Source organism: Miniopterus schreibersii (assembly GCF_964146895.1).
Source record: "Miniopterus schreibersii genome assembly, chromosome: 16".
In the NCBI taxonomy this organism is placed as follows: Eukaryota; Metazoa; Chordata; class Mammalia; order Chiroptera; family Miniopteridae; genus Miniopterus; species Miniopterus schreibersii.
The window spans coordinates 28,881,660-28,909,485 of record NC_138116.1 but is presented as its reverse complement, the minus strand read 5'-3'; the positions used below and the strand labels follow the sequence as shown (position 1 = coordinate 28,909,485).

The window sequence follows — 27,826 nt, the reverse complement described above, 5'->3', positions numbered from 1 at the left end:
TGTCTAGTATAAGAAGGTGAAGGCAAAGCAAAAAAAGGTAAGAGCAAGAGAAGGAAGAAAAGGGAATGCTGGTATTAACAGAAGAAAGTACTGAGAAAACAATTAAAAAGAAAAAAAGCTGGTATGACACATAGCATTAGATTAGTATAACTTTACATATATCTCTGACTACAATTCTCAATCTTTCATGCTATAGCATTACTTTAGAAGCAGAAGAAATGGGGAGAGAGCAAAAGATGCCAATGGGGAGATGAGTCCAATTCCCACTATGAACTCAATTTGGTTAAACAGAGGACAAGTGTTTGAATAAAATGCACATACCAATAATAGCTAACACTCTCCATCCCCATTTCTTTCCTTCCACTGTTTTAGAAAACATAGGTTCTCTATATTTTATTCACATAATTAACTTTAAACTTAAAGCACATATACACAGATGCACAGAAATGAGGGTACTCTTCTACATTCTCCATTTTCAGGCAAAATATCAGGAGAAAAGTACCTTTGCTGTTAGCAAAGACTATAGTTCATTTACATTATTTCAGCTAATCAATAGTAACTAACTTAAAAAAATCATTCAAATTTTTAATTATCATTATAATTTTCTTTAAAAATTCAGTCTGTAAATTAAAAATAACTTGAAGGAGCTCACAATTCTTTAGAGTCCCCAATACTAGAGCCATCACAAATATCAGCAAAACAAAATTCTCCTTTCCTCAAAACAACTCTCCTCATTTAAGACACATATGAAGAAAGAAAAACAAAAACTGGATTTTTCACTTCAGCTGTTTCAATTTGCTGTTTTCGCTACATGGGGAAAAGTTTTTAAAATACAGGTTTTTGTTTGTTGATGTTTTTAGCCCTATTTATATTCCACTCCATTCCAAAACAAATGGGAGATAGCTAAGAAAGAAACATACAGATAAGATTTTTTTTTTTTTTTAAGAGAGAGGAAATAAAGAGTCTGGGGGAAGAGGAAAAAAAATGGGTAGGAAAGTTACGAAGTGAAGGGGGGGCTAGAAGGTGTTCCACATACAAAACATATGCTAAAATGTTCTATATCCCTTAACAAGGAAGCTGTACATTTGGCTATGGGCTTTATGCCAAAGCAAAAGAGGAAAACTGAGAATAGTTTTTAGGTTGAGGCACTTTCATTCAAATGCCCAATTTCGTCAAATAAGACAAGTGAGTCTGTGGGCTCAATAGTTATGTCAAAATTCCAAAGAAATTCAAGACTATAAAAGAGACAAATTTCAGGCATAAATTGTACAGGGATGTTGTTGCCTGGGCAATGCCAGGAAGTTGTCATACTAGTTGCTCTTGCCTAATAAATAATATATAGGTACTGCAAGGAAATAGCCCCGCAACTAACATGGATGAGGAAAGGTAATTTCTGTCATGGTTACTTGCATTTGATTTAGAATTTCTGGCAACTGCAAACACAGTCTGTTTAGTTGAGGACCTTTTACAAAAGTGGATTGCTAGTTTCACATAAATCACCTTAGAGAGAGGAAGTTTCTATTAGAATAACATCAAAAGTTAGTTGCGCAGATCAGTTTAATGCTGAGAATTTGTTTCTGAATGTTTTAAAAACTGATTTGTCTGCCAGATCTCATAATGTAAACCAACAGGTTAATACAGCCAATATTCCTCCTTATGAGCAATTTAAAGTTATATCATATTTCATTAACTATAAGATGTCACTAATGGTAAATGTGCCATTATTTTATGTACCACCAAAAAGAAAACACACACACACACAGTTTATTAAACTACGGAAGATGACTGACTGTAAGAAACATCCTGATTATGGAGATGTTAAAACAAAAAGTAGACATCAGAACAATGTTTACAAGTGAAACATGCTCCTTCCAGCAACATGAGTCAGCTTGCTGTCCATCCACCAACCTTTGGTATTGGTACCTCCTCTAGCCTTCCCTCTGACTTGTGCCTTCTTTATTGTTAAATCATCCCAACCTCTGCTCTAGTGGGGAATCTTTTTTCTGCCAAGGACAATTTGGATATTTATAACATCATTCTTGGGCCATACAAAATTATCAACTTAAAATTTAGCTATGACAAAAATTCCTAGATTTATTGAATTTCAAGTCCTGCCTGTGGGTGCCTTGGCAGGGCGAGAGCAAATGATGTTACCCACCCCTGCTCTAGCTGGTCTTCTCACCAACTTGTCTCTGCTCCCTACCAGGTATTCTTCCCATGTCTTTTTATACTCCTACCTATGTTTTCTCCTCATCTGTGCATATTCAAATATGAGAAAAAATGGTAGGCAGAAGGGATATGCATTTATAAAATTAGCTTCTCCAAAGGACACCCACTCTTTTCTTTTTGCAGGACAAATATATAATAGCCACAAAAGGAGTATGTAATTCACCACAGAAAGTGAGACTAATTCAGGCAATAAGAAACCCCACCATCTATGCTGCCCTCCCCCCAAAATAACCAAAGTCATTTAGGAAAATTCCTTTTTTTAGTTTTTTAAAACTAGTGCTCCAACAGCAAAAATTTCCTTTGATGTTCCACACACAAAATTCTGCTTCCAGAAAATTCTACATATTTCATCATTTTAAAGTAAACTAGAATTTAGAATTGGGATCTAAATCTCCATTTGTTCCAAAATCATATCACTCGGCCACTCTGGAGATGGTAAGACAGATTATACGTATATAATTGCTTTTAGATAGAGTGGAAGGGAAGGCGGCATGGGGGAGAGAGGGAGAAAGAGAGAAAGAAGAAACATCAACGTGAGACACACACCAACTGGTTGCCTCCCGCAAGCACCTGGGGAACTAACCAGCAACCCAGGTACATGCTCTTACCCGGAAATTGAACCTGAAACCCTCTGGTGCTCGGGCCCACGTTCTAACCATTTAACACACTGGCCAGGGCAAGACAGCTATTTTAATCGTACTTTAATCCCTCCTTAAATATAACCAGTCCAAACAATTTACCAAATACCAAATAAAATCATTTTATCTTCAATTGTTGAACAAAGTTTAACTGTTAAAAGTTGTTTTCTAAATATAAACAGCAAATTAAGTTTTAACAGTCCCGACTAAAAGCTTAAAAGTTCAAGATTTGATATAAATATTTTGAGAACTCAATTCAACAAACTTTAGTGAATACCTATTACATACTAGGGACATAGAAATAAATAAAATCTAGTCTCCAGCTTTAGGTGTACAGGAATATCTCCCCTTTAAGAAATATATATACATATCCGTATGGAAACAAATGTAAGAGATTAATTAGTTCATTCTATGTGGGGGTATAGACAGATGGAGGTGGAAGTTGAGCCAGAAGGGGTAACACCTAGAGGGAAGAACATCTGAAGTGAGTGACGAGTAGAATGATTTTAGCAGTATGGAAGTAAGGGAAGCACACTCCTAGCTGAATATGGACTTTATTCCCCCTCTTATACTATACCTTGTCACACTTCAAAAACAACTAAATGTAACTCCCAAAGATACATTGAGTATAGATAGGGTAAGAGAAAATTAGGTTGAAAAATGTACTTAGAAATGGTGGATAAAGTGTTTCAATGAGTGAATTCCTTTACTTCCCCAATAACACTATCAAGAGAAAAGTCTTCAACAAAGCCGAGGGAAATCGTTCCTTCAATACTGTATACAGCCCATATATTCAGTTCTGCATCTCTCTGGGATCTGCAGGGGGCCTTAAGACGCTTTGGGAGGGAATTGGTGAGGGGAAGTTTTGGTCTCAGTTGCAGGACTAAGGTGCAGGAATTAACCTTGATGGAGAGAGCAAAGGAATTCCTGAGGGCAAAACAAGAAGAAAGCATAAATTCATAAGAATAAGGTACACGATAGCCAGAGTTTTCCCTGTAGTTACTGGCCAATCCTTAGGAGACAAAAGTCTAGGTTTTAATGGGCTACTTGCTGAGATAACAAGATGCTACCTCCGGCCCTACCATGGAGACAGATTGGGTTAACAACACTTGTATAAATATGCCAAAACTCCCCAAATGGCTGCATTCTCAGGGGGTGGAATAGTAAAAAACTCATTCTGCAGAGGGAGATGATAGGAAGAAGGGTCTTTTATTGGCTTTGGTTCCTGGTAGAACAGTTAAACAGAAACATGTCTCCACTGTGAATTCTTAACCAAAAGTCTGCATCCCAGTGGGGCTAGAATTCAAACTAGTGTGTGGCCTGAAAAACTAAGGTAAAAAATTTACTTAAAAGTTGGTGGTACCTTAGATGCTCAAATTATCTCTGGGGGGAAAAAATCTGATAGCCTCAAAAAATTACAACAAAGTTCCAAAGACCATGAGCTCACAATTTCAAAAAAATCACAAGAAACAAGCACCTATGAGTAGAGCCAATGACTGGCAAACTATTAGATCAGCAAAGACTGCAGAAAACAGAATGATCAGATGCATAGTATAAAATAAGTATTTTTTATATGCTTGAAGAAAAAAGTTCAAAGTATGATGCAGAAAACAGGAGACTATTAACACTGACTAGGCAGATTCAAAAATAGACAAAATGTATTAGCTATGGACTTTAAATATGAATGTTAAAATTCCTAGGGCAACTGAAAGAACCAAAATCAGGTATGAAACTCACAAATTAGGAGTAAGGGGGTGGGAAATCTCAAGCAATTCAAAAGCAACTAAAGACAAGAAATATGTAAGGCAAGACATGGAAAATACAACATAAGACAGTAGAAATAAATCCAAAATGAGCAGTACTCATTACTGATGTAGACTGTTTCACTTAAGCAATCGTCAGTCTAGATACAAAATCTAAGTGTATGTTGTTTACCAGAGACAAAATATAAGCACAGAGAAATGTTGACAGTAAAAGGATAATAAAAGTTGAAAGATATACGAAAAGACTGAACAAAGAAAACTGGGAGTCAGTTAACCATTTCCAATAAGGATGTAGAAATTAAGATACTTTTCCCTAACAAAGAAAAAAGGCTGAATAAACAACACATCATAGTTTGTTGATTGGCTGAATAAATGAAGGTTGAGAACTCAAAGAAATGTAAATGAACTAAGTTCAAGGAAGGGATAAGCCCTTACTAAGAAAGAAACCATCCAAAGTCCCTTTTATCCCTAGACACAGTAGGGGGAGGGGATCAAACTGTCCACTAAGATGGGTAAGGAGAAAATAATAAAAAACTTTTTTTAAAATTTCAATTTCAATTACAGTATATATTTAATATTATTTTGTATTCGTTTCAGATGTACAGTATAGTAGTTATACATACATAGTTATCACAATACTGACTATATTCCCTATGCTGTCCTTTACATCCCTGTGACTATTTTGTAACTATCACTTTGTACTTCTTAAACCCTTCGCCTTTATCACTGTCCCCCAAACCTCCTCCCCTCTGGCAACCATCAGTATGTTCTGTTATCTATATCCATGAGTCTGTTTCTATTTTGTTTGCTCGTCTACTCTGTTCTTTAGATTCCACATATGTGAATTCATGTGGTATTTGTCTTTCTATCTGACTTATTTCACTTAGCATAATATCCTCCAGGTCTGTCCATGCTGTCGCGAATGGTGGTATTTCATTTTTTTTTTTTTTTTATGGCCAAGTGATATTCCATTGTATATATGTGCCATCACTTTTTTATCCACTCATCTGTTGATGGACATGTGAGTTGTTTTCAAAGCTTGACTACTGTAAATAATGCTGCAATGAACAAAGGAGTGCATATATTCTTTCAAATTAGTGTTTTGACAGTTTCTTTGGATATAGATCCAGAAATGGAATTGCTGGGTCATAAGGCAGTTCCACTTTTAATTTTGCGAGGACGCTCCATGCTATTTTTCATAGTGGCTGTACCAATCTGCATCCCCATCAACAGTGCATGAGGGTTCCCTTTTCTGCACATCCTTGCCAATACTTGTTGTTTGTTGATTTATTGATGACAGGCATTCTGTTAAGTGTGAAGTGATAGCTCACACTGGTTTTAACTTGCATTTCTCTGATGATTAGTGACACTGAGAATCTTTTCATATGTTTCTTGGCTATCTGTATGTCCTCTTTGGAGAAATGTCTATTCAGGTCCTCTGCCCATTTTTTTTTTTTTCTAATATATCGTTATTGATTTCAGAGAGAGGAAAGGAGAGGGAGAGAGAGAGACAGAAACATCAATGATGAGTCATTGATCGAGCCCGCAACCCAGGCATGTGCCCTGACTGGGAGTCGAACCCTGATCACCTGGATCCTAGGTTGAAGCTCAACCGCTGAGCCACACCCGACCGGGCTCTGCCCATTTTTTAATTGTATTTCGTTTTGGGTGTTTGAGCTGTACATATTCTTTATAAATTTTGAGTATTAATCCCTTATCAGATGCGTCACTGGCAAATATCTTCTCCCATTCAGTAAGCTGTCTTTTCATTTTGTTGGTTTGCTTTGCTGTGCAAAAACATTTTTGTTTAATGTAGTTCCATTTGTTTATTTTCTTTTGTTTTCCTTGCCTGAGGAAATATATCAGAGAAAATGTTGCTAAATGTCAGAGATTTTACTGCCTATGTTTTCTTCTAGGAGTTTTATAGTTTTGATTCTTATGTGTAAGTCTTTAATACACTTTGAATTTATTCTTATATATGCTGTAAGAAGGTGGTTTAGTTTCATGGGTCTTTTTGCCTATATTACCCAACATTCCCAACACCATTTATTGAATAGACTGTCTTTACCCCACTGTATATTCTTGCCTCCTTTGTCATAAATTAATTGACCACATAGGGGTGGGTTTATTTCTGGGCTCTCTATTCTATTCCACTAATCAGTGTGTCTTTTTATGCCAGTACCATGCTGTTTTGATTACTATAGCCTTGTAGTACAGTTTGATATTAGGTAGCATAATACATCTGATTTTGTTCTTCTTTCTCAAGACTGCTATGATTATTTGGGGTCTTTTGTGATTCCATATAAATTTTTCAATTATTTGTTCTAGTTCTGTGAAAAATGCCATTTGTGTTTTGATAGAAATTGTGTTGACTCTATAGAATGCTTTGGGTAGTATGGACATTTCAATGATGTTAATTCTTCCTATCCATGAGCACAATATATGCTTCCATTTATTTGTATCTTCAATTTTTTATCTTATTTTTTCCATCACCATTTATCCCCTCTATTCTCTCTTCTACCTTCTCCCCTCCCCTAATCACCACATGTTGTCCATGTCCATGTTCAATTACTTTATTCAATATCTTATAATTTTCTGAGTACAGGTCTTTTACCTCCTTGGTTAAATTTATTCCGAGGTTTGTTTTGTTTTTTGTTTTGAGGCAATTGTAAGTGGGATTGTTTTCTTAGTTTCCCTTTCTGATAGTTCATTATTGGTGTATAAATATGCAACCAATTTCTGAATATGTATTTTATAATCTGCTACTTAATACATTTATTAGTTCTAGTAGTTTTTTGGTGGACTCTTTAGAATACAGTATGTTATTTGCAAATAATGATAGTTTACATCTTCTTTTCCAATTTGGATGCCTTTTATTTTTTCTTGTCTGATTGTTGTGGCTAGGACTTGTAGTGCTATGTTGAATAAGAGTGGTGAAACTAGATATTGCTGTCTTTTTCCTGATCTTTAGGGATATGCTTAGTATTTTCCTGTTGAGTATGATGTTAGCTATGGGTTTGTCATAGATGGCCTTTATTATGTTGAGGTATGTTCCCTCTATTCCCACTCTGCTGAGGGTTTATTTTTTAATCATAAATGGGTGCTGGAATTTGTCAAATGCTTTTTTCTGCATCTATTGATAGGATCATGTGACTTTTAGTCTTCCTTTGGTTTTTGTGGTACATCATGTTAATTGAAATGTGGATATTGTACCAACCTTGCATCCCAGAAATAAATCCTACTTGATCATGGTGTATAATTTTTTTAAATGTATTGCTGAATTTGGTTTTCTAATATTTTGTTGAGGATTTCTGCATCTATATGTTCAATTGGGGATACTGGCCTATAATTTTTTTTTTTCTTTGTAGTGTCTTTATCTGGTTTTGGAATTAGGATAATGCTGGCCTCATAAAATAAGCTTAGGAGTCTTCCCTCCTCTTGAGTTTTCTGGAATAGTTTGAGAAGGATAGGTGTTAGTTCTTCTTTGTATGTTTGGTAAAATTCACCTGTGAAGCCATCTGGTCCAAGACCTTTGTTTGTTGGGAGTTTTTTGATTCCTGGTTCCATTTCATTAGCTGTACTTGGTCTGTTCAAATTTTCTGTTTCTTCTAGATTCATTCCTGGAATATTGTATGTTTCTGGGAATTTATCCATTTCTTTCAGATTGCCCAATTTGTTGGCATTGAGTTGTTCATAACAGTCATTATTCTTTTCAAAGAACCAGCTTTTGGTTTCACTGATCTTTTGTATTGTTTTTTTAGATTATATTTCATTTATTTCTGCTCTGATCTTTATTTCCTTCCTTATACTCACTTTGGGCTTTCTTTGTTTACTTCACCAAAAAGAATAAGGAGAGGGCAAATAAGCACAATATAGATGCTCAATATCATTAGCGATTAGGGAAATGCAAAACCACAATGAGACAGAACTATATACCTATTTAAATGGCTAAAATTCAGGGGTAGGGGATAAGCAGGGACAACACCAAATGCTCATAAGCATGTGAAGCAAATGGAACTCTTATATATTGCTGGTTGGGAATGCAAAATTGCAATCACTTTGGAAAACAGTTTGGCATTTTCTTATAAAGCTAAACATATACTTATCATTTGACTCAGTATTTACTCCTAGGTATTTACTCAGACTGGAAGCCCAAATGTCCATCAACAGGTAAATGGATAAGAAAGTTGTGATATATAAACAACAATGAAAAAACTACTCAACAGAAAAAAGGAGCAAACATGCAACATAAATCATAAGGACTGAATGAATTGTGCCCATTGGATTTGATAGCTGCTAGTTAATAACAGGTCACTGGTTATTTGTCAGAGCTGTTTCAGCTGTATGGTATGTGTAAGAAAGGAACATACAGTAGATTGTGAGTAAATGAAGTGAAGTTGTAGAGACAATAACTTAGGACTAATCTTTCAAGGAGCTTGGCTATGAAGAGAAAAAGAAAAGCTAGGCTGGTGATCTAGATAATGATAAAGATTGAATTTGGGGGTGAGCCTTGAACAAGTGTACAGGATATGGGGAAAGGTACTAAAGGGAGGCAGATGTTGAAAACCTGAGAGGATAAAATAAAGCCCCAGGAAAAAACAGAAGAGAATAGGATCCAGAGATAGAAAGTGGAGGAAAGATACATAATGTTGACACACACATTTGTCTGTGGGTGAAACAGGAAGTTATCTAGTTCCTGCATCCTCTGGCTTTTCCCCCTCTGAAATAGAGGATGAAGTCATCTGTGGAAAGTGAGGAAGAGGTGGAGTAGGAACTTGAAGAGAGTGATAGAGGTTTGAAATAGCTGTCGTGGGCAGAGGAGAAAAGAACTGACTTGAGACAAGTGTAAGACTTGCTGAACACAGAGAAGTCCAGCAAAGATTATAAACTATGAACTATGTAAAACTGCCATAAAAGTTTTTCAGTGTCTAGAGATGAGCCTCAAGCAAGGGGAAAGGTATTTTCTTCATCACTGCAGACCCATAATGAAGTTTGTGGTCCACACTAGAAGTAGCATTGACCTAAATGACTCTAGTTGCCTTCTCCCAGCTTCTAGATCTGTTCCTCCTGCAAACCATTGTTTTCAGCACTGCCTGAGCACCCGACAAAAATAAATCTGATCATTTTAATCATCTGTTTAACTCATTCAATAGCTTCCTAAATTCAGATAAAATCTGAAGGTATTAAAATAGCAAACAAGGTCCTCTTATTCTCATCTCTCAGCAATCACACTCTCATCCATCTTATATTTCACTCTAGTCATAATGAACTAATTCCAAGTCCACAATCGCACCAGTCTTTCATGTCCCCATTACTTTACACATGAACTTTCTTCTGTCTCAGTTGTCCTTCCCCTCATCCTTTGACCTTTCACAATAAAAATTTAACTCAAATGTCACTCCACTGCAGGATTCTAAGAAAAAATGCCAACAGCCTGCCCCATCTGCCCATCTATAATCTCTCTCTCTTTCTCTCTCTGTGTCTTGTGCACATGCTTCAATAATCTATTCTTATTTATGAATTTCAACAGGCATCACTTCTAAAATCTTCCCTACTAAATTATAAGGGTTATGATTCCAGTCAAGGGCACGTACCTTGGCTGCAGGTTCGTCCCTGTCGGGGCAGGGAGTGTTTGGGCAGCAACCAACTGATGCGTCTCTCTCACATCAATGTTTCTGTTTCTCTCCCTCCCCCCCTCCGCTCTCTAAAAAAAAAAAAAAGAAAAGAAAAAAGAAAAAGATAATGGAAAAATATCCTTGGGTAAGGATTAACCAAGTAACTATACACACACACACACACACACTTTCACCATTGAAAGCAATGTAATACTTAGGAATAAACTTAACAGGAAGTGTAAAATGATCTGAAAATGACAAAATTGTTGAAAAAAATTAAAGAAGATCTAAATAAATGAAAAAACATCCTATGTTCATGGATTGGAAGACAATGTTGTTAAGATGACAGTACTTCCCAAACTGATTTACAGATTTAATGCAATCCCTATCAAAATCCCATATGGCTTTTTAACAGAAATTGGCAAGATGATCCTAAAATTCATAAGAAAATGCAAGGGACCCAGAATAGCCAAGACAATCTTTAAAAAGAACAAAGTAGGAAGACTCACATTTTCCTGTTTCACAGCTTACTATAAAGTTATGGTAATCAACAGTGCAGTACTGACGTAAGGAGAGATATCAAAATCAATGGAATAGAATTAAGAATCCTGAAATAAGCTCTTACATTTATGATCAATTGATTTTCAACAAGAACCAAGGCCATTCAAGGGGAAGATAATAGTAGTTTTTCCCCAACAAATTGTGATGGGATAACTGAATATCCACACATGCAAAGAAATGAAGTTGAACCCCTACCTCATGCCATACAAAATTAACTCAAAATGGACCACAGACCTAAATGTAGGAGACAAAACTATAAAACTTTTAGAAGAAAATATTGGTGCTAATCATGATCTTGGATTAGGCAAAACCTTTTCAGATATGATACTGAAAGCACAAGCAACAAAAAAACAAATAGAATGGATCTCGTCAAAATTACAAACTTTTATGCTTCAAAGAACACCATCAAGAAAGTGAAAAAACAAGCCAGAGAATGGGAAAATATATTTGCAAATCATATACCTGATAAGGGACTGGTATCTAGAATACATAAAGGACTTAACAACTCAACAACAAAAAAGACAACCCAATTTAAAAATGGGCAAAAGCCCTGGCCAGGTAGCTAAGTTGGTTAGAGTGTTGTGATATGCCAAGGTTGCAGATTTGATTTCCAGTCAGGGCACATACAAGACTCAAACAATGAATGCATAAATAAGTAGAACAACAAGTCAATATTTCTCTCTCTCTCTCATCAATAAATTTTTTAAAAAAATGGGCAACTCCAGAAAACACACTACTAGTTTATTTTGTATCTTTATTGGGATATTTAGCTAGTGGTGGGGAGAAATGAAGTTAGGTCGTGTTCATCATGTACAGAAATGAAGTCCAATGGATTAAAGATTTAAATGTAAAAAACAAAACCAGAAAGTAAGAAGAGCATATAGATAGCTATTTTTTTGCATTTTAGGGAAAAGAACTTTTTGCCCTAACTTCAAAGCAAGAAAAGAGTATCAGGTTTGCCTGTGTAGAAATTTAAGATGTGTGTTTAAAAGTCTTTCAGTCCAGCCAGCGTGGCTTAGGGGGTGAGCATCAACCTAGGATCCAGGAGATAGCAGTTTTATTCCAGGTCAGGGCACATGCCTGGGTTTCAAGCTGGAACCCCAGTGGGGGGTGTGCAGGAGGCGGCCAATCAATGACTCTCTCATCATTGATATTTCTGTCTCTCCCTCTCTCTCTCCCTCTCCCATCTCTCTGAAATCAATAAAGACATATTAAAAAAAAAAAGTCTTTCATATACATTGCCAGTACATCCCCCCTGTTTTTTGTATTTTCTTTTAGACTTCATTTCTGTACATAATGAGCACGATCTAACTTCATCTCTCCCCACCACTAGCTTAATTCCCAATGGTTCATACTGGCTACAGAGAGACTTACATTTTTTGGAATTTTGCAAGCTGACTGTGAAACGGCCATTATTAAAAATTAAATTATATATTACAATGAAATAAATAATATTTAAAACAAAGATAATAAATACTCAAAATTTATCACTTCCCTGGGGGGGAGTCATCTGTAATATTTTCAACAGTAAAGACAAATTTTTAAAAAAATCATCATTTCCTTATTATTTTATTATGATTTATGCCCTTAGGGCTATTTAGCATCTACTTTAGCTGTGTGGTGAAAATACTTAGAACGGTGTGCTACTGGGTTTCTTTTTCCAATTCAGAATTTAGTGGCTTGACGTTGGTAGCCTGAAATTGGTCATTACAAGAATATTTAAACCACAGAAATTGGCAAGCCCTAAAAACTAGGGCTCTTTTATTTTTCAGAGATGCTACTGTTTAACATATGCCAGCAAATCACTGAAGTAAGCCATTCTTTCCTCATTGATTTTAAAAAGGATCTCTAGCACATATTAGTCTGCCATTTAGTTATTAAGTTTATAGAACAGAATAAAGAGCTTAGAATTGAATGTAATTGTTTTCTGTGCTAGTCTCACAGACTGCTTTAGTGTGTTCTGATGTATTGATGAGATTTTAGACATAGTTTCTATTTTTCTAACATGAGATCACAGTACTGACTGCATCAAGAATATATTTTTCCTAAACAATTAGCACTCTTAACTTAATGTATATTATAGAAAGCAGTACAAAATAAAGGACTATTTTTGGGAACAGTTGGTTACTGTAGACTATTTTTAGATTAGGGCTCTTTAGTCTTAAAAAAAAAAAATCCAAACACAAGAAAACAAAATGCTACCATAGAGTCATCTAAATATTACTCTAAATGTTCCCTCATAAAAATTTCTCCATGAAGAAATTAGGGATCTACATAAAGGCAAGACCCAGTAATAGTATTCTTCTTTGATAGTGTCACGCACAAACTTAGCATTAGCAACTTTCATTTCAACAACAAACACTTGGTAATTTCTTACCCAAGACCATATTAGGCTCCAGAGACACAAATGATTTTAGTGGATCAGTGGGTAGAGAATGTGTCGTAAGTGGTTATAAGCATTTGCTTTTATTAGCATTGAGAGGAAAAGAGAGACAAACAGAGAGACTGATCTACTTTAAGAGGAAAAAAATCAAAGTATAAAAACTAGTTAAAGTTTGCCCACCTACAGAGACAAGCTGACGTATCGGTAACTAGATCTTCAGCATCTACACCAGTTAAACATCACAGTGTCTTTATTTTAATGTCTTTCCTGCTAAGGTACTTTAAGAAGTCAGTGATTTTATTTGCAGATACTGATTACCAACTGAATGAAGTAAACAATATCTGCTGCCTATATATTTCCTTACCTGTCACAAGCCACTTAAACTTGAACTCTAGCTACCCATTCTAGGTGTTTAGGTTATTAAACTACGTAATGTAATAGCTGGGTGGACCCAATAAAACAACCTCTCTTTTTTAAGTAAACCAAAAGACTTCACTTTTAAAGACCTGCTGTCAGTTGGTGTCATAGTAAGCATAATATCTCAGAGCCTAGAGAGCAAACACAGCAGCTGCCCTTTTTATACACAAAGTTGTGGCTTGATATACAGAGTGACAATTTCAACCACTTCCAAACACTGATATTGTAGACTTTAAAATCTATTTCTTAGGGATTTGTGCTATATATAGAAATAATCATTACCCTTTGGGAAACAATGGCTCATTTACCGAAAATGAGTTTAACAAAGGAATTATTTGGTACTGAAAAATACAGAGCAGTGAATTGGGTGACACAAATACAGCATCATCAGCTCATGTGAATGTATTAGGGTAATTTACTTTAAAAAACCCCACACTATAGTAACTTAAAATTTAGCTTCAACAATGAATATTATGAAATTATGAAAATAGACCTTAGGTTCTTATTTTGAAAATGCCCCTGTAACTCTCAACCTGAAATAAATATCATAAAAAAGAAAAACTTTATGGAGTGAAATATTTGTTTTGCTTAAAGCCTAGTTTTGACTGGTATATGTTTCAGTTACACGCATGATTCACACTGAATTTTGTTTTAAGTATTAAGAGAATAAATAACATTCCAAAAGTCACAAGCTTGAAAACTTCCAGTTCCTTCTCTAGTTGGAGAGCTTACAAAACTTATTACATGGAACACTGAGTTGATGCAGTGACCATAAATTCTTAACATTGTAAGTCTAAATTTAATCAAAAAGCAATTTCAGCAAGTTCTGTAGAAATAGCCTCAAAGTAGATAAAGCCAAAGTCACAAAATGTTAATCTAAAAGAATTGTTTATGGAAATATTATTGTATCTTTCAAATTTCTGAGGTTTAAAATTTTTCAAAAAACAACGGGGGGAGGGGCACAACATCTTCAAAGCAGATACACAGCACAATTACGTGTAATGTGAAAAGACTGAGTTGTTTTCCACCAAAAGCCTTGTAACTCATGACATTAAACTTTTATCAGAAACTTTAGTCACTGTCACACAAAAAGCAACCAACAGAGAATTCTAAATATTTTATTTTTTCAGGTGCACTGTTCCTGGTTTCATTTATAGAGTTTTTTGTTTTGTTTTGCTTTTATAAGAACACTTCCTCCATTTTCAAAGGCTTTAAGTTAGACAGGTATTACTGGTAAAGCAGCATAAGAGCTAAGGTTCTGGCTCAGCTTCTAACCAGCTGTGTGACCTTGAACAAATCTCTTAGCTTCTCTGGGTCTCAATTTTCCCATTTATAAAAGGAGGCAGTTACACTTAGATGCATTCTAAAGTATCTTCCAATTCTATAATTTCTTTCAGATAAAGATCTAAGCTTGTGAAAATGAAAAAACAGCCCCCCAAAAAAGGCCAAAATCTACCTTCGTACTTTTAGTGAAACAAACAGGATACTAAACTGAATATGTACAATGTAATCATGATCACAATTCTAATACTATTACACACACAAACAGATTCCAGGTTAAAAAAAATTTGGAAGAAAATACAGCAAATGCTATCAGTGGCTATTGCTGAGTTATAGGACACTAACAGCTTTTCTGTATTTTTCAAGTTTCCTACAATAAACATATTACTACTTTGATAATGGGATGGGAGGAGGGAGTTAAAGAGAAAGAAAAAAAAACCCTCCTTTTATGTTCTAAATTAAAGGACATTTAACATTTGGAAAGCATTCTAAATTTGAATGAATTTTTCAAAAACAGTTGGAGTTAATCAGAAAAAAAATCTCTGGTATAGTCACATACCTGATAGGTGTCATACAAAAGCTGTTGGTTATGTGTCCTAAATTAGTAAGCTTTAAGGAGGCACTATATTTTTTTATCCGTACTGAAACTAATAATAATAATTATGATAGTTAACTTTAACATAGTCCCAGGCATAGTTCTAAGACTTTACATACACTATACTGATTCGTTTAATCCTCACAACAATCCTATGAGACAGATATACTATTATCATCCCTATTTTACACATGACAACCACGAGGCACACAGATTAAATAATTAGCCTACAACAGCAAATAAGCGGCAAAGGCAAGATTTAAATCCAGGCAATCTGTCATCAGAGGACAGGCTCTAAGCTACTAAACCATACTGTCCTTTGTATTTAAAATATCATCTTCCTCAGGTCATTCTTGAACTGTTTTTACCCTCAAAGTTCTTCTAAACTACTTTTCTTGAAACTTAAAATAAATACTGGGATAAAAAGACTGGCCAAACTTCTAATTTGCTAGTTTAAATTTATGATTCATTTCTAACTCATTACTTCAAAGCTATAGGGGGTACAATTTAATCTCCATATATATCAATAGGTAAACCATATAACATATGAGGAACTAAACAGCATTAATTACTAAGTTTAATATTGGAATGTTTTAATAAGGAAAGCACTTTATTGACTGACATTATTTGTATTCATGAATCTTCTGGGGGAAAAGCCCCTAAAAACCAAATGTTGTACCTTTCTAAAATTTCTATTTTATTGAAATGATATTTTAAACTGTGTTGCAATTAATTCGTTTGTTTTTTAAAAGAATATGCATCAGCCCAGCCGGGTGTGGCTCTGTGGTTGAGCATCGACCTAGGATCCAAGAGATTGTAGTTTAATTCCCGGTCAGGGCTCATGCCCAGGCTGTGGGCTCGATTCCAGGTCGGGGGTGTGCAGGAGGCAGCCAATCAATGATGACTCTCTCATCATTGGTGTTTCTCTCTCTCTCTCCCCCTCTCCCTTCCTCTATGAAATCAATAAAGATATATTTTAAAAAAATATATGCATCAATACTTCTTTTGAACACTGGCTTTAGGACACACCCTGTTAAATAGCCCCAATTACTATAACATGCAGAACCTGTGAAAAGGAACACAGAGGAAGCCAACCAACTAAACATAGTTGAAGGTTCTCACCGAATTCTTAGGCAATTCAAACTCAAACCAAGTATGCATGTGTCCCTTCTGCACATACCCACACTATTTGCCAATTTTTATGGCTTCTGTATTACTTTTAATAAAGCTCAAATTTCCCCACATCTGTATTACTAAATTTCTAGCCTGTCAAAGTAAATATGGAAATGAATATTTTCCTTTTAAAAAATTTAAAAGAGAGGAAAGTGAGGAAGAAGGTGGGGTTAAAACTTTGCACCAGGCTGACTGTTAACTTAGATGTGCAATGAGACAATCACCCGATAATTGCACCCTTTGGGTACTTCTGTCCTGGTAAGATAATACTGTGAAATAAAGTCACCTGGTTTATTTCAATTTACTTACACATTTGCAAATGTGCAGCTCTCTGCCATGGTACATTAAGAAAATTAGCATGTAAGAAAAATCACCTGCTTATGTAAATTGAAGATGGTTTTTATCCAAGCAGACAGGGGAAAAAAAGCTGCAATCTGGGTCAAATGACTAATTTTATCTTTTTGTTCAAATGTCTCTCTTCACCTTTTCTCTGTGGCTCAGAGAAAGAATTTTAGGTCAAGGAATGGATAAACAAAAAGTTTCTGTGTTGTCCACTCCCCTGTAAGGAGTTTGCTGCCTGACACTACTGAGCTCTATACTACTTAAATTGAAAACAAGACTGAGAACTTTATCTAGATAACAAAACCACAACATTGAGAGAGGAAAAAAAAGAAATCAATGGGGGATATCTGATCTAACTGGGAAAGAAAGCAAACATGGCAAGGATCAGGTACCAATTTTACCCTCTGCTACTTTAGGTAAACAAGGCTTTAGAAAAGAAAAGGAAAATACTCCAAATAATTCAGGACAGACAAGACAAATTCTCCACAGAGAACATGTTTATACTTGCTCTGTAAATGCATCTGGTCAGGTTTTTTGGAGTCTAACATAAGTTAGATGGATGTGTTCTTGGTCAGCAATGACTGCCTTCCCAGCATCTGTTGCTGGAATTCATCCCTCCCACTTATAACTTACTCCATCTCCAAGTCCAGGTGTGGACCTGACTGCTCCAAAAGTAATCTTATCTCCAGTGTCAATGATTGGTTCAGAAATGAGTATACAACCCAACAAAGGCCAAAGAGTCTCTAGAACTGTGCTGGTCAATAAGGGAAAGTCATCACACTGGAGCAGGGTTACATTTATCTCATTTTTCCTCTGAATAATTTTAGAAGGTATTCAACATCTGTAGTCCTGAAGAAAGTTGTCTTGTGATCATTAGCAGACTATTTGCCCACAAACAATGCCATGCTTCTTTACAAATATTAATGCAATTTCATTATAAAAACTTAGGAAACACAGGATTTTATAAATAAGGAAACCAAGACTCAGAAAATGTAAATAACTTTATCAAGGTCATGGGGTTGTTGGCAGCAAGGTGGGGTCCAGAACCATGTCTCCTAACAAGTTTAGTACAGTACTCTATTACCCTGTCATTAAAAAAATAAAATTATTCCCATGGAAATGGCAATTTGAACATGATAAACATCAAATTCTCTGGTTTATTAAATTAGAAATAAAAACTTGGGATTTAGCCATCAATGATCTATTTGCTAAATTCAATGGCCTTTTTTCCACCTTCATTTTCTTTGACCTTTCTATTTGCACCAAAGATCACTCCCACCTTCATAACTGTCTTCTGCCAGGTGTAAGTTGTCAATCAGTGAACCCATTTTCCTACCTGCCTGTCCTTTAGTTTTGCCTCCAATAGTTTCTTCCATTTACAATTGAGTACATTCCTTAAGGCTCAGACCTCAGCTCCCTCATCATTCTATTTAAATATCTTTTTTAAAAATAAACTTGAACCACTCATTCTCCTATTCAAAAACTTTCAAGGGTTGCCATTCCCAGTGTTTCAAAATTTTTCATTATCACTCCCCATCCAAGGAGCATTTTTAAACATTTTGCCCCTAATCATCCCCCCATGAAATTTTAATACCATAGGTGTGCTGTATATCTGTTTATGTAATACACACACACACACACATTTTATTCATAAAAAGAGGAAGAGGCCTGGCCAGCGTGGCTCATTGGCTGAGTGTCAACCTATTATCGGGGAGATCCCAGTTCGATTCCTGGTCTGGGCACATGTCCGGGTTGCGGGCTCCATCCCCAGTGGGGGGCGTGCAGGAGGCAACTGATCAATGACTCTCTCATCATTTATGTTTCTATCTCTCTCTCTCCCTCTCCTTTCCTCTCTCTGATATTAAAAAAAAAAAAAAAAAAAGACTTTTTTTGGCTCATCTCCCAAGTACCAATGTCATCTCTGTTCTTCAGCAGGACAGTCCAACCTCTTCTGGATCTAGTCCTAGCTTGCATCTCCATCCTTATCTTCTATCACCCCCTGCATTGCACTCTATATTTTAGCAACTTCACCAAGAATGCCCTTCCCCATTAGTTGACTCCCTCATTCTTAAAGTACATTTGAGGTATTTTAGCTCTTCTAGGAAGCATCCATACATTCCACAGAAACCTCTCGTCTCTGTTCCCATAATATCCAGGGAATATCTCTCTTGTTGTAATAAATGGCAATGAATTATAATTATCCATTTACAAATCTCTCTCCCCCAATGTATAATCTCCTTTAAGTTCCTAATATCCAGCACAGTGCCCGAGAAATAGTCAACACATAATAAATAGGTATTGTAAGAACAAGTGAAAATAATATATCTTTAAGTTTTTATTTAATGGTTTCAAGTTTAGTTTCAACTCTCCATCAAGGTGCCCAGAGAGCAGGGATATATTATTTTTCATACTGTTCACCTAACTGTAAGCTCCTTCAGGGCAACTTCATGACCTAATCATCTCTATATCCCAGTACCAAGAAGAGTATAGTCAATAGCAGAAGTCTGATAGAGGTTTGCAAAATTCTTTATAGAACTAAATATCCTCATTAGTGCCTACAATAGTGCTGGTCCATAGCAGGCTGACAAAAAAAGTAGTACACTGACTAGTGAGTTCCAACAATGTCAATGTCAAAACCTTCTACTGTCTGACAGTAGATATGATTCAGTTAGCCAAACTAATTCAGAACACAGATGTGAAACTGGGTTTAGGTAAAGAGCACCAATCATGATCAATGACAGACATCTCTCTACTCCCTTTACTAACACCATTACAATTAACTGTTAAAGCTCAACTCAACATAGTTTCTTCAGAAGTCATCTTTTCATAATGCTAGAGTGCCAGAATTTTTCCTAATGTCTCTTGGCTAGGATACCTTAGAACTACAGACTAGATCTATGATGACTTGCCACATGCTTATTGACAGTATTATAACTGTTGCCTTAGGCATTCTGTGTTACCCCCAAGCAACAAGGGGATCAAACTGACAAGGTATATTATATTATTTAGGACATCACTGATGACCACATTAGATGACCCCATCAACATATAATTCACTGAAGTATTCTGGATGTACAGAGAATTATAAGTAAAACCCAAATATAACCTTATAATGAAAGAGCTCCTATCCCATAGCTTCTTTCTGTTTGGTTGGATAACAAATGGAAAAGTTTCTTTGGCCTTGACAATTTCCATCAAAGAAATCAAATCAGTATATTAAGAAAACATACAGTATATAAACAGTAGGTTCTTGCACCGTCAGGGCACCAACAAATCTAATAGAAATCACCAAGAATGGCCACTCGATTCTATAATATAATGCTCCAAGTTATGAAGATAATGAAATATTTCAGTACTCCATTAGCGAATGGCCTTTTATATCAAGGAACATTTCTACAGTTGTCTGTTTTGAGGATAAAACCTCAGAACTTAGATTCAAACATATATTAATGCATATATTCAAACATATATTAATTATATTCTTCTAGCACAGCATATGAAAGGGAACTCTATCTGCCCTCATTTCTTTTTCAGGACACGCACCAGTGGTACTGATGGCTTAAAAAGTTGCATGTAATTTTGAGGGACATTGTTGTTTTAGCTTGTTTGAAAAGGCAATTCTTTCTGAAATATCTTTTTAAAATAAAAAAAAATTTGTCTTTTTTCTTCTAAGGTGACATTCAACAGTATAACATAAAATTTCTCCCCAAGAATAAAACAAGTTTCTTTTGTTTTATTTTTGGTTTTTGAATATAATTTGGGTAATCTTGTCAGGAGCCTAAGTACAAAATGACTTCCAATGTTACAGGCTATGGAGTTTCTATCACCAAGAAATCAGCTCAATATCAATCGATTGTGTTACTTTTTATTCTCGAATTCTGATTTCTCTACTTTATGACCATGAACCTACAGTTTCTAAAAGTATGTCCTAAGTACAAAATGACTTCCAATGTTACAGGCTATGGAGTTTCCATCACCAAGAAACCAACTCAGTATCATTAGATTGTGTTCCTTTTATTCTCTCTTTGCTTTCTTTACTTTATGACCATGAACCTGCAGTTACTAAAAGTACATTCGTTTGTAGCTGAAATTAACAATATAGATTTCCACATTTCTAGTTTCACACAAATGCTTTGTTATGTCTAGAAGAGCAATCATTTCCTTTTATGGTGCAGGCTCTGCTTCTTCAAAGCTCTTTTCACAAAGCAGACCCCCCCCCCCCCCCAAAACACTCCAGCTGTGGCTGTTAATCTTGGCCAATAGAGAAACTTCAATACTCAGGATTCTTAACCTGTAAGACACAGTTAATAACAAAATATACTTTACTATACTTTAGTATACATCTTTCTGATGCAACTAACTCCAGGATTTCCCCCAAACATATCCCAAAAGTATTTCCCAGTTTTCCAAGTTACAGTTTGCTATTTGAGGAGTAAGAGGACCAGAGAAAACATTAGAAAAAAATTGATGCCTCTAATTTTCACAAGATGAGCAAGCTAGACAATCTGCATTGCATAAGGATTTGCACTGAATAATTTTTCATTAAATCACACATATTTCCCCACCTCACTGGGATTTTATTTAGCAAGTCATGCTTTTTCATCCAAACATAAGTAAAATGATTTTCCAGCAAAGCTGAACTTTGATGATAAGGATGTCCTTCATATGTTACATTCTGAAAAGAAAAAATTAATTTCCTTCCCAGTATGTAAATCAATAATACCTTCTAAAACTCAGTGGAGATAATCTGAGTAGAACACCTACCATGTCCACACAAACACGTATGTATATTTTTATGTTTGTTTTTTAACTAATTGAGAGGAAAGGACAGAATACCACCCACTACCACCACCACTCTCCCTGGCATATAGCACAACTAAGTGGACACTCTATGGTATTTAAAGTCATGCCTCCAAAAGTAGTCTGCATGTTGATTTCACCTACTAAATCTGACCATATATGAAACCACTTCTATGCATATTAATACAACAGTTTGATTTCTCTACCAACAATTACAATTTTAAAAAGCTAACGTTTGGGTGCTTACTGTGTGTTAGACAGTGTACTCACTGGTTTACAAGGATTACTTCATTTAATCCTTACACCAATCTTATGAGATAGGTGCTATTATTATCCTCATTTTATAGATGAGGAATAAAGAGGTTAAATAATTTATCAATATCACATAGCTAGTAACTAAATATCACTACAGTGATGCTTAAGTTTTGAAAGACTTAAATAATAGTAACCCGAGGAAGGTATCAGAATAGAAAAATTCAAAGTTCTCCAACTTTACTTGGAGTACAAAGACACCAGACCAAATGAATTCCAGGGTCTTTACCTTTCAATTAATCAGATAAGTAAAAAATAAAAAATAAATAAAACACTAACTTTATAAAGTAGAAGCTTTTGCCAGACTCACTTTTATCAAAATGGCAATATGTGCCATTAGTTCAACCTATGATAGTTCAGGTTGCCAATATCAAAACTGCTTGGGTTTAGCAGTCCTCAAACCTCTCTCATGTAGTTAACTTCTTCCAACTCTCAAAAGTATACACCTCACAAGACCCTGAAGCCTTATACTGTAATATTCTTTATCCCAGAGTTGTCACATCCCTAAGCATAACATTCTCACTTCCTGCAACGATGAACTACAGACAAAAAGGTATGAGGTTTCATTTTGTGCACTGTTTTGTGTTTTGATTTTGCATTAATAAAATGACCACATAGATGGAAGCCTTGACATCTGCTAAAGGTCAAATTATAGATGACACTTTGATAACCCATGAACAATATTCTATCACTGGCAATGAATGTATCTCACACTACCACATGATCATTACCAGGTAAACTGGAACCCCCACTTAGAGATAAAACACAGCAAACAGTTGTCGAAACTTTAATTGAAATGTCAAAGCACCATCTTTACCAGCAAGTTAATAGGTAATTCACTACTTTTACACAACTGTCCAATACTGATAAGTTATTCCACTAGTTAAATTCAGCAGAAAGAGAAATCAAGCCTGGCAGACTAAACTGTTCACTGATAAATCTGAGTGGTAAAATGCTACATCACTTCTATAAATATCTCTCCTTGTCTACATGGAGGAACAACAATATTCCTCAAAATTACATACAGCAGTTTCCCTGGCCAGTGTGGCTCCGTTGGTTGGAACATCACCCATGCACCCAACGGTCATGGGTTCGATTCCTAGTCAAGGAATTTGGGGCAACACAGGGGAGGCAACTGACTGATGTTTCTCTTTCACATCGATGTTTCTCTCTGTCTCTCCTTCTCCCTTCTTCTCTTTCTAGAATCCATGAAGAACACATCCTCAGGTGAGGATAAAAAAAAAATTACATGCAGCATTTTTAGCCACCAGTTAGCACCACTGGGTGCATGTCCAGAAAAAAAACACACCATGAAAGCAGATAGAGTGTCCATTCCTATGCTATGCCAGACAAAAATACTTGCCAAGTGCATTAAATATATTCGAATCTAAGTGAATCTTATAATACCCAAGCAGGTATATGGTGCTTTGAATCAAATGATGTAGCACAGGGAGAATATTTATATTACATTGTAATCATTTTAGAAAATAGTCATTTCTATTGGGTGCTTTCTAAATTAAAAAGAAAAATTGTGCTTCAGTTAGTTAAAAAGTATAAAACCTCATCAATATCTTTAGCTTGGGTTTCAGAATACAAGTGCAATTTACTCTAGTTTGGTGTTCAAAGCTCCAGTTTTAACAATCTTATTCAGGTCACACAGCAGTTAAATTCCAAATACAATAAGAAATTCAGACAGCAAGTGAACAATATGGAAATATAAAAATAGAAAAGCATTTGCATACTAAAACACACACCTGGAACTCTTCCTTTTTTTCATACCAAATTACATTTCACCTGTAACAGCTGATAAAAACATTCAATACAGCTAACTAGAAAAACTTGGCTGAAGAACAAAGAAGGGACCTGACCAGATCAAGTAACCAAGGAGCAAAGATGCCACAACACAGTGCTAAGTGCTGGGGAGAAAAAGTGTATACTTGTAGACCACAATCCTTACCCTCAAGGAGCTTACAAATGTAGTCAGTGAGACAGGCAAACACAAAATAACTGGTGTACAACAGAAGACAGTACACAGAAGGAGGCACTTCAAGTACATGGAACAAACTCCGCAGAGTGGTAGAAGGAGTCAATCAATGAAAGAATCTAGAATGAATTCAAATCAAACATTCAGATTTTAATATATCAGCAATTCAGAATACCCATTATCAGAATGTTCACTGTGGGAAATGTTTCAACACTCCAGTTCCTGATCTCCCTCCCCTTTAAAAATAAAAACTTTTCCCTTAGCACCAACTTGAAGTTAAAACTTCTACAAGTCACATCACCATCTGATAGAAATGTAGGCAACACCTTTATAGTATAGGAAAAGCAATCCATTTCCCTTTCAGTATCTCTAGTTCTTAGCATTGTATGCAAAGCACTAAAAATGAAAGACTATCCACGTCTAAGAAAATCCACACAAATCAGTGACAAAATTTAAAGCACGGACCACCCTTTTTCCTGTCCTCATGCCCCCCCTCCCCCCATCAAGCTTTGAAATCCTCAAGGGTCAGGCAAGAAATGGAAGGAAGTTCACAGTGCAATCCCTGAGGATAGGATATGGAAGAGAAGAAAGGAAGGCAGGAACAGGCAGGTCCCTGAGCAGAGCGACCAAAGGGGCACCATTACTGGCTATACTCTTTACTACCAGGAATCCCACACACCTTGGAGAAGGAAGCACTACAGCAGCAACCTCCTGGGAGATTTAGCTGGGAAAACACTGGACTCTACTAGCTTAAAACAAAAAAACACAAAACAAAAAAACAGATCAGATCACTTAGCAACCTAGATTATAAAATCTGAAATACATATCAAGATAGTCAGATACAATGCAAAAATGATACTCATCAATTATAACCTGAAAAATAATGATGAAAGGAGACATTTGCCAGGATAGTTTCAAAGAGTTCCCTCATTTTCCGGTGGTGATGGGGGCTTTTCTAGACATTAACAAGAATCTATTTTTGAATGCACTCAAAACATCAATTCACATATCCATACCACAATACCAAATCCTTGGGGGGGAAACTCAGTTCATTCTAGTTTTGATAGGAATAGAACCCTACAATGACAAATAGATTTTATTATAAACTACTAATCTTCTTAAGGACAGACAAGATGTTGCATTTAAGAATCCCTTGAACTTTGAAAAATATCTTAGCACTGGCAAAAGTAGAGCAGTTTCACATGTTTAAAAAGTATACTTCCTACTAACAGCAACCAACCAAAGGATAACAGAACTTAAGAGGCACTAAATGACACTAAAACATTACACCGAATGTGGGCCACTGCATAGCTACAGTCTACTGACCTCATTTGTGGTACTCATGTGTGATGCTATATTTAATGCATTCTTATCAAAAGGCTGAAGCTACATACTTCCCAACTGTAGCTTTACGGTTTAAAATAAACCACGCGAGAAATGACTTAACTGGTTCAACTATGAACTCTATCTTCTTTCTGGGGATCAAGATCACAGATTAAGGGCTAAAGGGATAGCAAAGTAGTTATGCCAAGTATATCCCAACGATAAGACGATGAAAAGGAATCAAGTTTGGGTCAGTTGTGACATTTGCTGCAATTGGCCAACTGATTCAAACTAAATCGAACAGGAGAGATGACCAAGGTCTTCGGAGCAAAAAAAATTTCACACATTCATCTATCGATCCTACACTCAGTGGCTTGCTTAGGTTCTAAACAAAAAGTCTGATAGCAAACTTATGTGTGTGACTCCTCAGAGGGTTCTCCACCAAAACTTGCCACAACTCAAAAGCATAAGCCTAGAGAGCCAATGCATTAGGCCTCTTTACCATGTGAGGGTATCTTCCTACAGTTGAGTGGAGAAGCTTGCTCCACTTTGGTCAACATGGAGAAAGCCTAAGAGACGACTCGCCCAATCACAACCACGAGAAGAGACCAGGAGAAGTTGTGTTTTTCTTTTGATACTCACCAGACAACACCAAAGGCTCCATATCCAATAGGTCTATCCGGCTCAATATCCAGCTGCTGTTGTGGGTGATGCGAGTGCTGATGATGGTGCGCCTTAACTGTAGCAGCTGCGGCAGCCTGTACCTGAGCTGGGGCTGCTGCAGCTGGTCCAGGAGCCTGACCAGGTGCCGGTGATGGGAAATATGGCTGTTGTTGCCCAGGGTTTAACATGGCTGCAGCTGCGGCCGCTGCTGCGGCTGCCGCAGCTGCCGACGAGGTATGCTGCTGTACAGGGTGTACAGCAGCAGCCGACCCCGGATGAAGATGGTGTTGAGGGTGGTGGTGATGGTGAAGGTGAGGAGGAGGGAGGTGTGGAAGGTGGTGGTGATGATGGTGGTGGTGACCTGCTGCTGCTGCAGATGTACCGCCATTGTAAGCCGCCATCATTTTTGCGTTGGCTCTTGCGCCACAAAGAGACATTCAAAAAAATGCCCTTTGATTGGAAAGCAAACTAGGTCAAGCTGTCATTTGGCCATTTAAAAATGAAGAAAAACCACTCACTCCACCTCAAAAAACATGGAGCGCAACTGGCTTTATGTCTTCATCAGTCAATCCAAACAAGTTAAGAGGATCTTGGTGTTTAATTTTGGGGTGTGTGTGGAAGGGTGTGGATTGCCAAAAAAAGAAAAGAAAAGAAAAACGAAAAAGAAAAGAAAAAGGAAAAAGGGACCCCCTTCCCCCCAGGTTTCCTGCCACAAGTGGGTACTAAAACTCCATCCTTAATTTGGGGGAGGTTCCAACTTTGAATGTGGGAATAAAGGCCAAACCTCCCTACCCCCTGAACTCCACCCACGAAAAGGATCAGGTAACACACCACCCTTGGAATCTTGTAAGAGGGTTGACTCATCTACCCCTTCCATTCCCACATCCTTTTCTAAACACCTACCACCTCCTCAAAAATACAATTTTAAAAATTTCCAACCACCCCAAAATAAAAAGATGGGGGGAAATTTTCAGGGAAACCAGCTTCCCCCCCTCGAACTCGCAGGCCTCCCTACATCTCCCCCTACTCCTAGTCAGGTTGACCTGGTCCGGGGGGGGGGGGGGCGGCTACTAAACTTTCCCGAACAGAAAAGAGCCAGGGAAAGAGGCAGGAGAGAGTAAGCCGAGGAGGCGACAGGGCAGGACAGCGAGGAGAAAGAGAACCCGGGCAAAGTGAAGGTAAGGAGGTGCAGGCAGGAATGAAAGAGAGGTGGGCAGCGCTCGGACGCCCAGACAGAGGGAACCGCCCCGGGATGAGGTTAGGGTCCCGGGGCCAAAGAATAGCAGCCCCGGGAGGCGGGCGGGGTGCAGTCGGAAGCGGGCAGACTGCTACCCCCGCCGCCGGCTGCTTCTGCTAGAAGGGTTGGGGGGGAGAGCGGGTGGATCCCCCCGGCACGACGGCCCCCACAGGGCTCAAGGCTGCTCCGTCTCCCCCCCTCCCCCCCACCCGGCTTCTGTCCCCGCGGCCGCTTTCTCCTCAGTCGCCGCGGCCGCTTTCTCCTCAGCCGCCGCCTCCTCAGCGCCGGTGCAGCCGCAGCCAGACTCACCTCCCCTAGCAAAGCCGGATAGAGCGGAGCCAGCGGCGGACACGCGCAACCAGCCGCTGAGGCCCCGCCCCCGTCTAACACTGACCGGCTTCCCTAGCCAATCCACGCCCACCTGTCCGCATCCGCCTCCAATCCTGGGACCGCAGCTTCAGACAGGCGCACTGTTCGGCCAGTGGCAACAAGGTGTGGGTCTCCTGGGGA

General features: G+C 37.2%; 1 protein-coding gene across 1 annotated transcript in view; it reads right to left on the bottom strand.

Moving 5' to 3' along the window:
• The window catches only part of NLK (nemo like kinase), a 122,037-nt gene extending 94,531 nt beyond the window's left edge, over positions 1-27,506 (bottom strand). The window contains exon 1 of the mRNA XM_081115787.1: positions 26,059-27,506. Within this exon, the coding sequence (XP_080971913.1) occupies positions 26,059-26,516 (458 nt within the window). The 5' untranslated portion in view covers positions 26,517-27,506. The remainder of the gene's footprint in view (positions 1-26,058) is intronic.
• Between the last annotated feature and the right edge of the window lie 320 nt (positions 27,507-27,826).